At 33.7% G+C, this 12544-nt stretch overlaps 1 protein-coding gene, 1 long non-coding RNA gene and 3 other non-coding genes across 6 annotated transcripts; 2 read left to right on the top strand and 3 right to left on the bottom strand.

Annotated features, from left to right (window-relative positions):
* Positions 1–288: 288 nt before the first annotated feature.
* LOC111791820 lies at positions 289–6697 on the bottom strand. Of its 2 annotated transcripts, XR_002814688.1 has the most exons (5): positions 6579–6697; positions 5790–6045; positions 5370–5432; positions 4368–4445; positions 289–454 (listed from the first exon to the last, which is right to left on the bottom strand). It is a non-coding gene; the product is annotated as an uncharacterized LOC111791820 (long non-coding RNA). The 2 variants fall into 2 exon arrangements; XR_002814687.1 differs by lacking the exons at positions 289–454; positions 4368–4445 and having other exon boundaries at positions 4993–5432.
* A 1794-nt stretch (positions 6698–8491) lies between these two features.
* On the bottom strand, positions 8492–9512 carry LOC111789848 (calmodulin-beta-like). Its single transcript, XM_023670556.1, has one exon. It carries the CDS (start codon positions 9359–9361, stop codon positions 8906–8908), a length of 456 nt encoding a protein of 151 aa, XP_023526324.1. The 5' UTR covers positions 9362–9512; the 3' UTR covers positions 8492–8905.
* Positions 9513–10372: 860 nt separating this feature from the next.
* Positions 10373–10445, bottom strand: TRNAR-UCU. The gene has a single exon. It is a non-coding gene; the product is annotated as a tRNA-Arg (tRNA).
* A 568-nt stretch (positions 10446–11013) lies between these two features.
* LOC111791923 lies at positions 11014–11086 on the top strand. The gene has a single exon (XR_002814711.1). It is a non-coding gene; the product is annotated as a small nucleolar RNA R66 (small nucleolar RNA).
* A 112-nt stretch (positions 11087–11198) lies between these two features.
* On the top strand, positions 11199–11287 carry LOC111791938. The gene has a single exon (XR_002814728.1). It is a non-coding gene; the product is annotated as a small nucleolar RNA snoR118 (small nucleolar RNA).
* The last annotated feature ends 1257 nt before the right edge of the window (positions 11288–12544 follow it).

Consider the following 12544-nt stretch of genomic DNA (forward strand, 5'->3'; position numbering starts at 1 on the left):
TGATGTCCCACATTGTGATTGGGGAGAAGAACAAACTAACATTTCTAAAGGTGTGGAAACCTTCTCCTAGCAGACGCGTCTTAAAGCTTTAAGGGGAAGCCCAAAGGAGAAAACCCAAATAGAACAAATATCTATTAGCGGTAGATCTAGGCTGTTACAAAATACCTCTACTCACTTGGAAGTGCTAATTTCTGTAGACTCGTACATTGTATACAAAATGCCTCCAAGAGACAGTAAAGATTAGATCAAATGAGAAAGGAATAATAGGGGTATGTGTGTTCATGACCAATCCTCAATCCCTAGAGTCTCCACAAAATTAAATATTTCACTTGTTCTAAGGATGGCGAAATGAGAAGCCTGTAGAAATAAAACTGATACAAAATAAATGGAAGTACCTTAAAAGATGGAGAGGCATTATGATGTGCCAGAGAGACTGCTTCCCTTGGTTGAAACACTACAAAAGCAGCAGCGAAAGGCAACATGAAATACATTAATCAGTTACGACCGTTCTACTGTTGGATGATGAAAGAAAGTCCCACATCAGCTAATTTAGAGAATGATCGTGGGTTTATAAGTAAAGGAATACATCTCCATTGGTATGAGGCTTTTTGGGGAAGCCCAAAACAAAGCCACGAGAGCTTATGCTCAAAGTGGACAATATCATACCATTGTGGAGAGTCGTGATTTCTAACATGGCATTAGAGTTATGCCCTAAACTTAGTCGTGCCAATAGATTGGTAAATCCTCTAATATCGAACAAATGACTCCAAAAGAAAAGGAGTCGAGCCTCAATTAAGGGGAGGCATACTTTGTTCGAGGGAAGGTGTTGGATGATGAAAGAAAGTCCCACATCGGCTAATTTAGAGAATGATCGTGGGTTTATAAGTAAAGGAATACATCTCCATTGGTATGAGGCTTTTTGGGGAAGCCCAAAACAAAGCCATGAGAGCTTATGCTCAAAGTGGACAATATCATACCATTGTGGAGAGTCGTGATTTCTAACATCTACCATCAAATGTGAATCTAAACAAAGTTTCCAAGTGTGATGGTTCAGTAGTTGTAAAGAAAAGAAACATTGGACAATGAATTGTAAATCAAATACTTATTAAGAATATATCATAGACCTGAATTGCCATAACATGGATAAGAACTTATAAAAAACAAACACCTTCAGATATCACTCTTACAGTCTCATGTGCAGGGGGTACTTAGTGCTATGAATGACCATAAATTTCTCAGTACTTGATGACCCAAGATGTCCAAAGAAGACTGTAGATAAAGGTAGGTAGAACCTGATGAGGAGGTCCATTAAATAACTTTGTTCAATCAGTTTAACCAAATCTAAGCAGTGGAAAAAATATTGAAAATTCTTCAACAAACCAACTCAAATCCTGTAAAGGAAGATAACGGATTCTATAGGATGGAAATTTTATCTATTCCAGTATGAGAACTTTCTGCTAATCCTTAATTCAATCAGGTATCCAAAGTGCTAGAAGGCAGCCACGGGAACAAATATAGTTTCATACAGTCAAAGAGTTACTTTTCAATAACATTCATACTGCTTAATTGGTAGCTATTGAAATGAGCTCAGATACAACCAACCTAGATTATCATAATAACGAGTCTGAAAAACTCAGATCTGTCCAGACAATTTGACTTGAGGTGGGGTTTTTTCTTTTTTTATTCAAATAAATTAGAACCTTTGGATATAGATATTGTGAGATCTCACATCGATTGGAGAGGGGAACGAGTGCTAGCGAGAACGCTGAGCTTTGGAGGGGGTGGATTGTAAGATCTCACATTGGTTGGAGAGATGAACGAAATATTCTTTATAGAAACCTCTCCCTAGCAGACGCGTTTTAAAAACCTTGAGGGGAAGCTTGAAAGGGAAAGCCCAAATAAGACAATATCTGCTAGCGGTGGGCTTTAGCTGTTACAAATGATATCAAAGCCAGACACCGGGCGATGTATCAGCGAGGTCGTTGAGTCCCGAAAGGGGTGGATACCGGACGGTGTGCCAGTGAGGATATTGAGCCCCAAAGGGTGGTAGATTGTGAGATCACACGTCGATTAGAGAGAGGAACAAGTGACAGCGAGGACACTGGGCCTGAAGGGGGTGGATTGTGAGATCCCACATTGATTGAAGAGAAGAACGAGGGCTGTGAGGACACTGGACCCCAAAGGAAGGTGAATTATGAGATTCCACATTGATTGGAGAGATGAACGTGTGTCAGCGAGGACGCTAGGCCCCGAAGAGGGTGGATTGTGAGATTTCACATTAGTTAGGGAGGGGAACGAAGCAGTTTTTATAAGGTAGAAACCTTCCCTAGCAGATAGGAAACCTAATAGTATCTCCTTTACTGGTAATGTACTTATTTAAATGTATCTTATTCAAACGGGATCCCTGTTGAAATGCAAAAGGAAACAAAGTATTCACTATTTGAGGGATTCCCTCTTGCACAATAGAACCCACGCATTTTATGTCCTAGTTTCTAAAAGTCTTCTTCTTCTGCACGCATTTCAGTACTACCTAGTCGGTGGGTTTCTTTCATCAATTCATTTATGCAAAGTACAATAGGCATCTAGCTTTCAAGGTGTTCACTTTGCCATTCGCAACTTTTGTGGATTACACCAAATCATCCAACTTTAATGATAAAGTAAATAGCTTCCCAAACTTTCCCAATTAAATATTATCAAAATAATAAGGCCAATCAACTTGATTAACCTCACCTAATTCACCATAGGGATTGAACAGTCAAACTTATAAGTGTTTTAGTCTAAGAAGCATGAGTGCTTTAGTTTGGCTAGTGTATCTGTGTCTAATACATGTGGGACACTTGGACACTCCAACGCTGGTTGGCTACACATGGGACACTTATTAACACAATAAATATGTGTTAAATACTAGTTGTACAAAAGCAATATACGTCCAATTGAACATTTGTTAAGAATACTAAACAAACACATAATAGTACATGACTAAAATAATAAATTTTAACAGACAAATGCATTAAACTCATTTTTATGCTAAAAATGCAAAAACTTACATATATTAAAAAAAAAATGATTAAAATGCATTCTTGTCATATTCAATATGATGAATCACCATGTCCATGTTATATCATATACTTGTCTTATACTGGTATTTATGCTTTTTAGATTTTAGACGTCTCAAAAATAATTTAGATTTCAACAATGATAATGTTTCAACAACCAACTTATAGCAACCCAAATAGATCTCCAGAAAGTTTGACAAAGCTAAACTACTTGAGTTTATTTGGATTATGAGTTTTTTAAAATTAGGTTATTCAACAAAGCAAACTGGTGTGATCTATTTGGTTGGGGCACAATTCTCGTACCTTCAAAGATAAGGAACAAGACACTCAAACTTTTCTCACGTATACTTAGCTCTAAATTGTGTAAATTGAGATACCCCTTCTGTAACTATAGTTTCACTAATCTTATGACCAATTGGAAGTGTTTTTGTAATCCATTGGATAGGATTTCCATTTTGTAAATTTCATGTCTCTTTCTTTTGTTGTAATCCATAGGATAGGATTTCCTTTTTGTAAATTTCATGTCACTTTCTTTCTCGTCAAAATAATAGTAAATATAATAATAAGTAAATGTCCTTTTTACTTATGATAAATTACACACAAATGCATCCATCTTAATTTCAATTCATCATAATTCCTATGGACATTTAAATCTTCAACAAAAGAAAAATTTATTAGAATTATTCCTTTAATTCACGGAGTATAAATTGTTATGGAGAAAAAAAATTACATTTGTCTGTCAATCTTAATATAAATTACTAATATTTTCCTTATTTGTTTACATATTGCTCTAATAAACAATCAAATACATAAACTGACTCAACCCAAATAATTCATATTAGATTGAATCAAGTTCGTCACCTAACTAAGACCATTTGGATATGATAAGTTTCTAACCTAGATAGATCTAAAAAGATTTCTAACCTTTTTTCAATTCTAGGGACTTTGATGGTAAAGATTCAAACTTCTAACCTCCTAATCAAAGATATATGTTTTAACAAAATGATTTACATTTAGGTTTCCTAAAATAAATAAAAATTAATAATAAATAAATCTATCCAAACTGAACTTTATAGCTTCCATTAATAAAAATTAGATGCAAATATAATGTCTAGACCAATAAAACTGATGAACTTGCATTTTTCAGATGCCTTAGAAAAAGGAATAAATAAATAAAACGCCCCTGCAGTGCACTTTCTACCCTGTTTCTAGCATGTAAAGGTTTACATTTTTTACTTTACTTTTCACTGCCAGAAGGCATCGTTTTCATTGGTTCTACTTTCCAGTTCACTAAAATGTATTCAAATTTACCTGTGGTAGAAAACGCGCAAGTTGACTCCTGCTATGCTATCAAGTCATTTGATAGGTGACAACCATCTAATCAATGATCTGTACAGAAATAACATGTTACCAGAACAATCATCGTGTATGATACACACAATGCAGAAATTCAAAGTTTCAATGGCACCCGCAACATTTCCTATCCTAACGTGTTCATAGCCTTTCCTTTAACAGGAAAACTACTGAGCCTCTTTACCTTTAGTGAAGTCACCAAACAGCAACTAATTTTCCACTAAAGTCCAACAAAAATCAAATAAAATTCTTGAAAGCTAGAGGACTAATTTAACAACTATACCATTGTAACTATAAACTACTAACAGCTAGAAAACAACCATAGCTAGGAAGCTCAATCAAAGAAATTTGAGACAAATTCATCTGGTTCCTTAATATTAAAAAGTTCAAATACACATTTCCTCCTTCCATTATAATCGAACCGTCCCAAAAACAGGAATCGTTTCTATAAAATTATAACAAAATTTATGTTTTTTAGTTTTATTTAATTGGTGCACACTGCACACTTTGACTAACTCAATAAATCTATTACTTGGACTTGCGAAAAATATTGGATAGGACACGAATGTCTCAAGTAGTTAGCATCAAGTATAGATCTTGAAAATTTCTCCGGAGGAAACAATTTCATAAGCTTACAAGTTCTAAAATGCTCTAATTAGCATCCTATATGACAGTTCACAAACTAGTAATTTTGTGCAGATAAGAAGTAATATACATTGCAATATAAAGACAAGAATGCAATACTGAAATAACAGAAGTCAAGTGGCAATATAAGTTCAGAGTCGGATGCTTAGAACTTTCTAAGAAGCATCATAATCCTGGCACTGCAAACTATGAAATAGATAATGGAGGAAAACAGATGATGGAAGTAAGATTCTTCAACGAAGGAACTTCAGTTGGCAGGAGATAAATGCTCTACAAACATGTTTTAACGTAAAAGCTAAGTTCCATTCCACATACCAAAGCTCAATATATGGTGCCGAGACATGTCTATTATAGAGCTATGCCATAAAATCCATGTAGCTACAAATATAGACAAAGAAGCTAGTTAGCGGATGCAAACATGGACGTTATTAGGGACATGACAGTGTAATCAAACTTGTACTCAACTAATTCACAGGTTTTGTATCCATCAGTACACACACACAAGTATGTAATTCACGATAACAAGATTCAGATAAACACAACAAATCTGCAACTTGTGGAGGCAGGGAAGTAGATACACGAGGAGAAAAACATGAAAGAACTCTAACAACTCGGACTTTAGGAAATAATATGCACATCGTTCCTTTTAAGCCCCAGTTTTAAAAGGAAAACGAACGACAGAGCAAAGATCCAATAAACATTAGATAAATCTTCACTGATAAAAGTACGACAAACCTGAATTTCTCTTCAGGAAAGGGATTCATTTAAGACGTTCTCCATTAACACATCTGGAAGCTTCATAGATTGAGAAGCAAAAGAGCTTGCCTGATAAAATCTACCACTAGAGGAACCCATGTTAGGTCCATTCACATCAAATCAACGACAATTCGTTGGAATAGAGCAGCACCTCCGTAACAGTGGAAAACACCAGAGATATAGACAAAATAAATGGAGAGCAAAGCTGGAAACTACAATTTCAAGGTACCAAGCCCTGGAAGAGAATAATTTATGCCGTCACTGTCCAATTCGAATATCCATCCAGTCCAAATAGTAAACTCCAACAGTTGTGTCAATTTCACGCAAATTCAACATTTGGCCTTAAAATAAATTCATGAAACTGAAGGATCCATTAATTCTTTACTAGGCGATCATAAAAGCGAAGGTTACTGCGATGAATTTGACAAATTATACTACTCCTGCCGAAGAATCTTTCACTGTTACGCGAAACAAACTAAATAACTACAACAATTTACTCATGCACGAGATAGAAACTCCATGGAGAAACATATCAACTCATTCAGCTTCCAGACGAAATATCCAATTTCTTCAGCTTCATTAGCATCACATATATGAAAAAAACAGGAAAATACCACAGATTCTTGTAAATCATCAACCACCTTGTGATTAGAAACTGAATAAAACGCAGTAGTCCAGTATCTCTTATTGATCATAAACAGCAGTTAATTATAGATGAGATCAAAATGCCAAGTAGAACGAGGTATTGTGGCGATTAAAATTGCTTACCGTCCACAAGCTTTGAAGATCGTGACAAGTGAGCGATCTTTTCTCCAAGTTCGATACAGATTTTCCTTCCCGCTTCGAACTTCACCCTTTGGCGGGAGGACTTCATTTCTTCTCTCTCACGCTAAATATTTTTTCACCGTCACCTCATTTATAGAAGTGTCTACCTATTTATACTCTGCTTTTCCTTTCTATTTTTTATTTAAATTATAATTCTTTCAAATATTTTAATCTTACTCATATACATTAATAATAATTTAATCTTCTCGTTCTCAAATATTGTTTTGAATTAAAAAAACGTAAAATTCTAAATTTATTTTTATAATAACATATAAAAATGAATGGAATATAGTAAGAATATCAATGCAATACATTAAAATAAATGTAATGTTAAAAAATAAAAATTTAGAAAAAAAATGTAACAACCCAAGCTCAGAGTCACACATCGGACGATGTGTCAGCCTTTTTCACTGTTCCCCGAAGGGGGCAGACACGAGGCGGTGTGCCAATAAGAACGCTGGTCCCAAAGGGCGGTGGATTTGGGGGTGGTCCCACGTCGATTGGAGGAAGGTAAGAGTACCAGCGAGGATGCTGGCCCCAAGGAGATGGATTGTGATGTCCTAGATTGGTTGGGGAGGAGAACAAATCACAAAGGTGTGGAAATCTCCCCTAGTAGACGCGTTTTAAAACCTTGAGGGAAAGCCCGTAAGGGAAAGTCTAAGAATGACAATATCTGCTAGCGGTGGATGATAGTTACGAAAAATATACCACTAGTTTTTAATACTCAAACAACGAGGTCTTACTCTATTATTAACCCGAGGAACTTCCTTTCCATATTACATTATAATTGATATTTAACGAGCAATATATAATTGTAAAGATAAATTATAACTTTAATTTAGCTATAATTAACAAAATAAAATTAGTTAATTAATGATTTTAATTAATTATGCATCAACTATAAGAAAATAAAATGTGAAATATCTAAATTAATATTTAATATATAAAATAAATTAAATGTTAATGAGAAAAATACATTTATATATTTATAATTTAGATATATATTTTACAATTTTGGTGCATTAAATAAATTAGATATCATATAGATATGGATTACATCAAATCATATTTCAAATCAGTCATCAACCTTTTAATATTCTCGATCTTTTATTATTCCATTGATAACTTAATTTTAAAAGATTAACCTAAAGTATAGTTAAATTATTGTTTCGAGACATGTCACTTAAATATATTAACAAGATTAATTATTTTCAAAATCACGTATTTAAATATGTTAAAATTTAATAATTTGACGACTTAACAGTTTTAATGTTAACATTTTTCTCGTGGTAAATAAAAATATAAAAATATTAATAACTATTTAATATCAATAGTATATTTTTTTCGTAAGATCCACTTATTATTATTATTATTATTATTATTATTATTATTATTATGATGTAAAGAAATAAATATGGCACAAACAATTCTCCTCCACGTAATTTCTTTCCACGCTTAAAGTTGGAGGAATTGTCCGATTCAATATTCCACAAAAAGTAAACTTGAAGAAACGAACAAAAACAAACAAACAAAAAGGTACAACCATCTTTTTCTTTCTTAGAAAATTAATTTTTTATTTTAAAGGATTAAAATAAATTATTATTGTATGAAAATTACGTTTATAAATGAAAAATAAACATCACAAAATTAATTTAAAATAATTTTAAAATTATTTCCTACAAATTTTTAAATACTCCATTTATTTTTTTTTAAATTAAACCTAATTTTGTCAAAGATTTTGTAAAAGAAAATGAAAAAGAGAATTTACTTTAGAATATATACATAAAAAAAATTAAGATTCCTCCATGAAAATAAATAAATAAATACAAAAATTAAAATAATAATAATAATAATAATAATAATAATCACAAGTTTTATTCATTAGGAAGTAGGTAAGGATTACTCACCACACGAGAAACCTTCCGCAAACAAAAGGTTCCAAAATGAGGAGATTCTCTTCCGATCAAATCATCCTTCAACAGCAAAAGCATAAAAAAAACAAAAAGCCAGCCACATTTTCGCTATATAATTTTGTTCTTAAATCAAGAACCGCATTTTTTGATATTCGATTCCCTCAGAACACTAAATTTATTAAATAAATTTGAATACGTCTACAACGCTCAGGATGAGCAAGTCACAACAAACTTGTCCAGGAAATAACGCTTCAAACGTTAATTCTTTTTCCTTTTTCAGAGAGAACGCTCTTACGGCAAGAAATTTTTTCCAGAAATGCTTTTCTTGAAAATTTCAGATCTGAACGGAAAATAAGACTAATAGACATTATCAACGGACAAAATCTTCAGCAAACCTTCGTAACTAACGCCGTCCGAATCATCTCCACCGCCAAATCTAATCATCGCTTCAACCTCCTCATCGGAGATCGAAAATCCAGCAAAATGCATATAGCTCTTCAAGTCGGCGTGGCTCAACCGTCCGTCTCCGTCTTTATCCATCGTCTTGAAGACTTCCTCCATAATCCCCGTCGATCTTCTCCGTCCGCTGGACAATACACGCTCGAACTCTTCGTATTCGACGAAACCGTTCCGATTCAAGTCAGCGACGGCTATCATCGAGCGAATAGCATCCTCGTCAGCGTCTTTGCTGTAGAATTTGCGAAGATCGTCGCGGCTAATCTTTCCGTCGTGGTCTGCGTCGAGTGCCTCGAATGCCTGACGGAAAGCGGGAGCGGTATCAGAGTAACTGGCGGCGGTTCCGGAAGGACACATGGCTGAACAGCAGAGACGAGAAATCAATGGCGGATGGGAGAAAGTTTTGGAAATGAAGAATCTGCGAAGCGGGAAGGGGTTTATATAGAAAGCGGAAATTTGGGGCTCCCAGTCCGTTGGGGCCCACGCTGTTTTGAAAACGGACTGGCTTGGGAAGCACGCCCGAAGGCAGGCTTTATAGAGTCTTTTTTTAAATTTAATTTAATTTATTTTTTCATTAAAAGGGAAGGGAGGGCGTGGTCGAGGAGTTTGGCGTTACGTATGTGGTGACGCTATTTGGGGAGAAATTCTATTCATGGTCTTAAATTGTTGGCTTATGGCTCTCTAGATTTATTCCCTAAAAACATGTGTGTTTATTTATTTATTTATTTATATTTTTTTAATCTCCCCACTCTATAAATAAAAATACATATCATTTACTATTTAAATATGTTGATTTTGATTATTTATTTTTTGCTATGAGATGTGTATATGGGTCCGGTTGGTTGAGAGATTTTTTTGGACTAATCCAGAAGTTGAGGTTGGTTGGATTGTTAACCCAACTCAAGCCGGAAATTTTCACGACCCAGCCCAATCCAATTCTCTATCTTTGGGTTGGGTTTGAGTTGTGAAACAATGGAGTGTCGAGTAGAGAACTCTGATGAGAAATACGCAGCAGATAAGTTTGATGACAAACACAGAGCAGAGAACTCCAACAGAATTGAACAGAGTACCAAGTGGAGTGCCAGTCGCCGATGACGTCTAGCGAGGAACACAGAAACGAGGTCGAGTGAAAAACAAACATGAGAACTAAGAAGAGAGTCCAGTGAAAATATAAAGAGGCGAGCGACATTGACGTATGACGATACAAGAGTGAGATGAGAACTGAGAAATTGAACGACGAACGTTGTGATGTGAGTGTGTGAAATTGTGAGTGCGAGAGTTGAGACTTCAAAATTAGTGTTGAATGGAGTTATTTATTTATTTATTAAGAATTAAAATTGAAAAGATAATGAAAAAGTAAAAAATGAACACGCCCAGTGGGACTCGAACCCACAATCGCCTGATTAGAAGTCAGACGCCTTATCCATTAGGCCATGGGCGCTTGTTGTTGAGTTAATGATAATATTTTAATATTTTATTAATTAGTTCGCAAAATTGAAACCCTAATTTTGTACCCACGCACTTATAAATAGCAACAGCGGTTAGTCAAGCTTCCACCGTCTGCGCTCTCTTCATTTTTTTCATTAGTGCGCAGTTTTTCCGATCTTCTTAATTGTTCTTTTCAGCATTTTGTTTTTGCAATCGCGATCCTCCATTGTAATGCCTCCGACGATGTAGCCATTAATTCCTTCATGGATTAGCGGCGGTTTCGTATCCTATGGATGGATGAGGCAAAAATTTGTTGCAGGAACGTTGAGTTGCTTCGCCTTCGTTCTTCTCCCCTGGCGCAGTGAATTAGAGCCTGCTAAATCATTTCGCGATTATGATTATTTCAATAGTTCTCTCTTAACGTTTGATTTGTTTGTTCCTTATTTTCATTTCTTGCGAACTGTTTTTCCTAATTGTTGATCTGTGTTCTTTGTTCTGGTATGTCTTCTCTCGTATTTGACTTGGATATTTTTTCTTTAATCTTTTGGTTTCATTTTTTTAACGTGTTCTCTTGTTGAGGCTCCTGTGATGGCATGAAATCTTTGAGACCTGATAGTCTATTTTGATGACAATCATAAGCATATTTCTGAGGAGACCTTGACAATCCACAAATTCTTTGTACATTCTTCTTTGTTTTGGTTTTTTTTAAGGTTTGTATTTTCATCTTCTTGAATTTGTCTTTCCTGTTAGTTTGAAAGTGGTGATTCGAAGTGATGAACATGCACTGGGCTCTGAGCAGATACAATATCTGCTATAATTGATGGATAATGCGGCCTAGAAAACCATGTCTGATCTCTATTTTCGATTTTACATCTATATCTCCAATTATATTTGGTTGTTCGTGTTTGGTTTTTCATGATATCGAGATGATTACGTGATAAGCTTTGGTCTTATATCTTTTGATTTCCTTTCAGTTTTTTATCTTCCGATTCGTACAAGACTTATGACGATAATTGAGATAAGGTATTTGAGAATGATTACAACAACCGTCTTGATTTTCGATTGATTTTGTTGTATTTACTGTTGCTATGTGTACATAAAAAAATCATAATCAAAATTCATTTAGACATACGCACTTCTCAAAGGACGCCAAGGAAGAACAAATTTAAAAGAGGAATGACAATTAGAAAATCATAGACCTAGAAAGAAGACGAGAACCATGAGAATAATAGTTACGAGATTTGTTTAATATGTTTGAAATTTTTGAGACTTAATTGCTGTTTTAAATAACAAAATTAATTATGTAAAAATGTTTTGGTTTATTCAATTTCATAACTATATATGGAAATATAGTTGTAAAGGATTGTACAGAATAATTTATGTTGGATGATTTAACTTTCAAATATTTTGTTTCGTAATTGTGGGATCAACCATTGTATATGTATTAAGTATGGATACGTTGCCTTGCCTTCGATTGAACTTTTGTTTCCAATATTTTGTTGTCAATATTGTGTTATAATATCGAAGCTTGTTTTTATAACCATTTTATTTTCTATTATCTGATTTCAAAAGATGCTTTATCAACATTTATATTACATGCTTTTTCCTTAAAAATTATAATTCTAAACTAAATTCATAATTTAAAATACGTTCATGAATTTTTTTTAGACCAGTATTTGTTTGTTATTTCTAAATCTACTTTTTTCTTACAAATGCTTTAAAAATAAATTTTTATTTATTTATAAGAACGGTTAAAAATTCAAATGATTATAAGAAATTTGAAAATTGTTGTAAACAAATAGTGAGATATCAAACCAAAATTTTGTAAATAGAAAATCAAATAATTTTGAAAATGTTCCTAAAATACAGATAATAAAATAAAGGTCCAGGTTAGTATAATTAGTATTTATAAGAAGCTTGTTTAAAAAGAAGGGTTAATTAACTGATTTGAAAAACCAATAACCATTGGTTAAAATTATAGAACTAAATCTAACTGACAAAAAAAAAGCTAATAGACTAGAGTTCATAATCCAACATTTATCATATATATATATAATATATATATAATATTCAACTTTAAGGGAAGAACTTTGAGATTCTTTTTTAACAAAC

The sequence above is a fragment of the Cucurbita pepo genome, chromosome LG03 (genome assembly GCF_002806865.2).
Source record: "Cucurbita pepo subsp. pepo cultivar mu-cu-16 chromosome LG03, ASM280686v2, whole genome shotgun sequence".
NCBI classification, from domain to species: Eukaryota; Viridiplantae; Streptophyta; class Magnoliopsida; order Cucurbitales; family Cucurbitaceae; genus Cucurbita; species Cucurbita pepo.

What these genes read in the sequence shown, in the direction of transcription:
- LOC111789848 (XM_023670556.1), bottom strand. Translation starts at nt 9,361, where the DNA reads ATGTGTCCTTCCGGAACCGCCGCCAGTTACTCTGATACCGCTCCCGCT.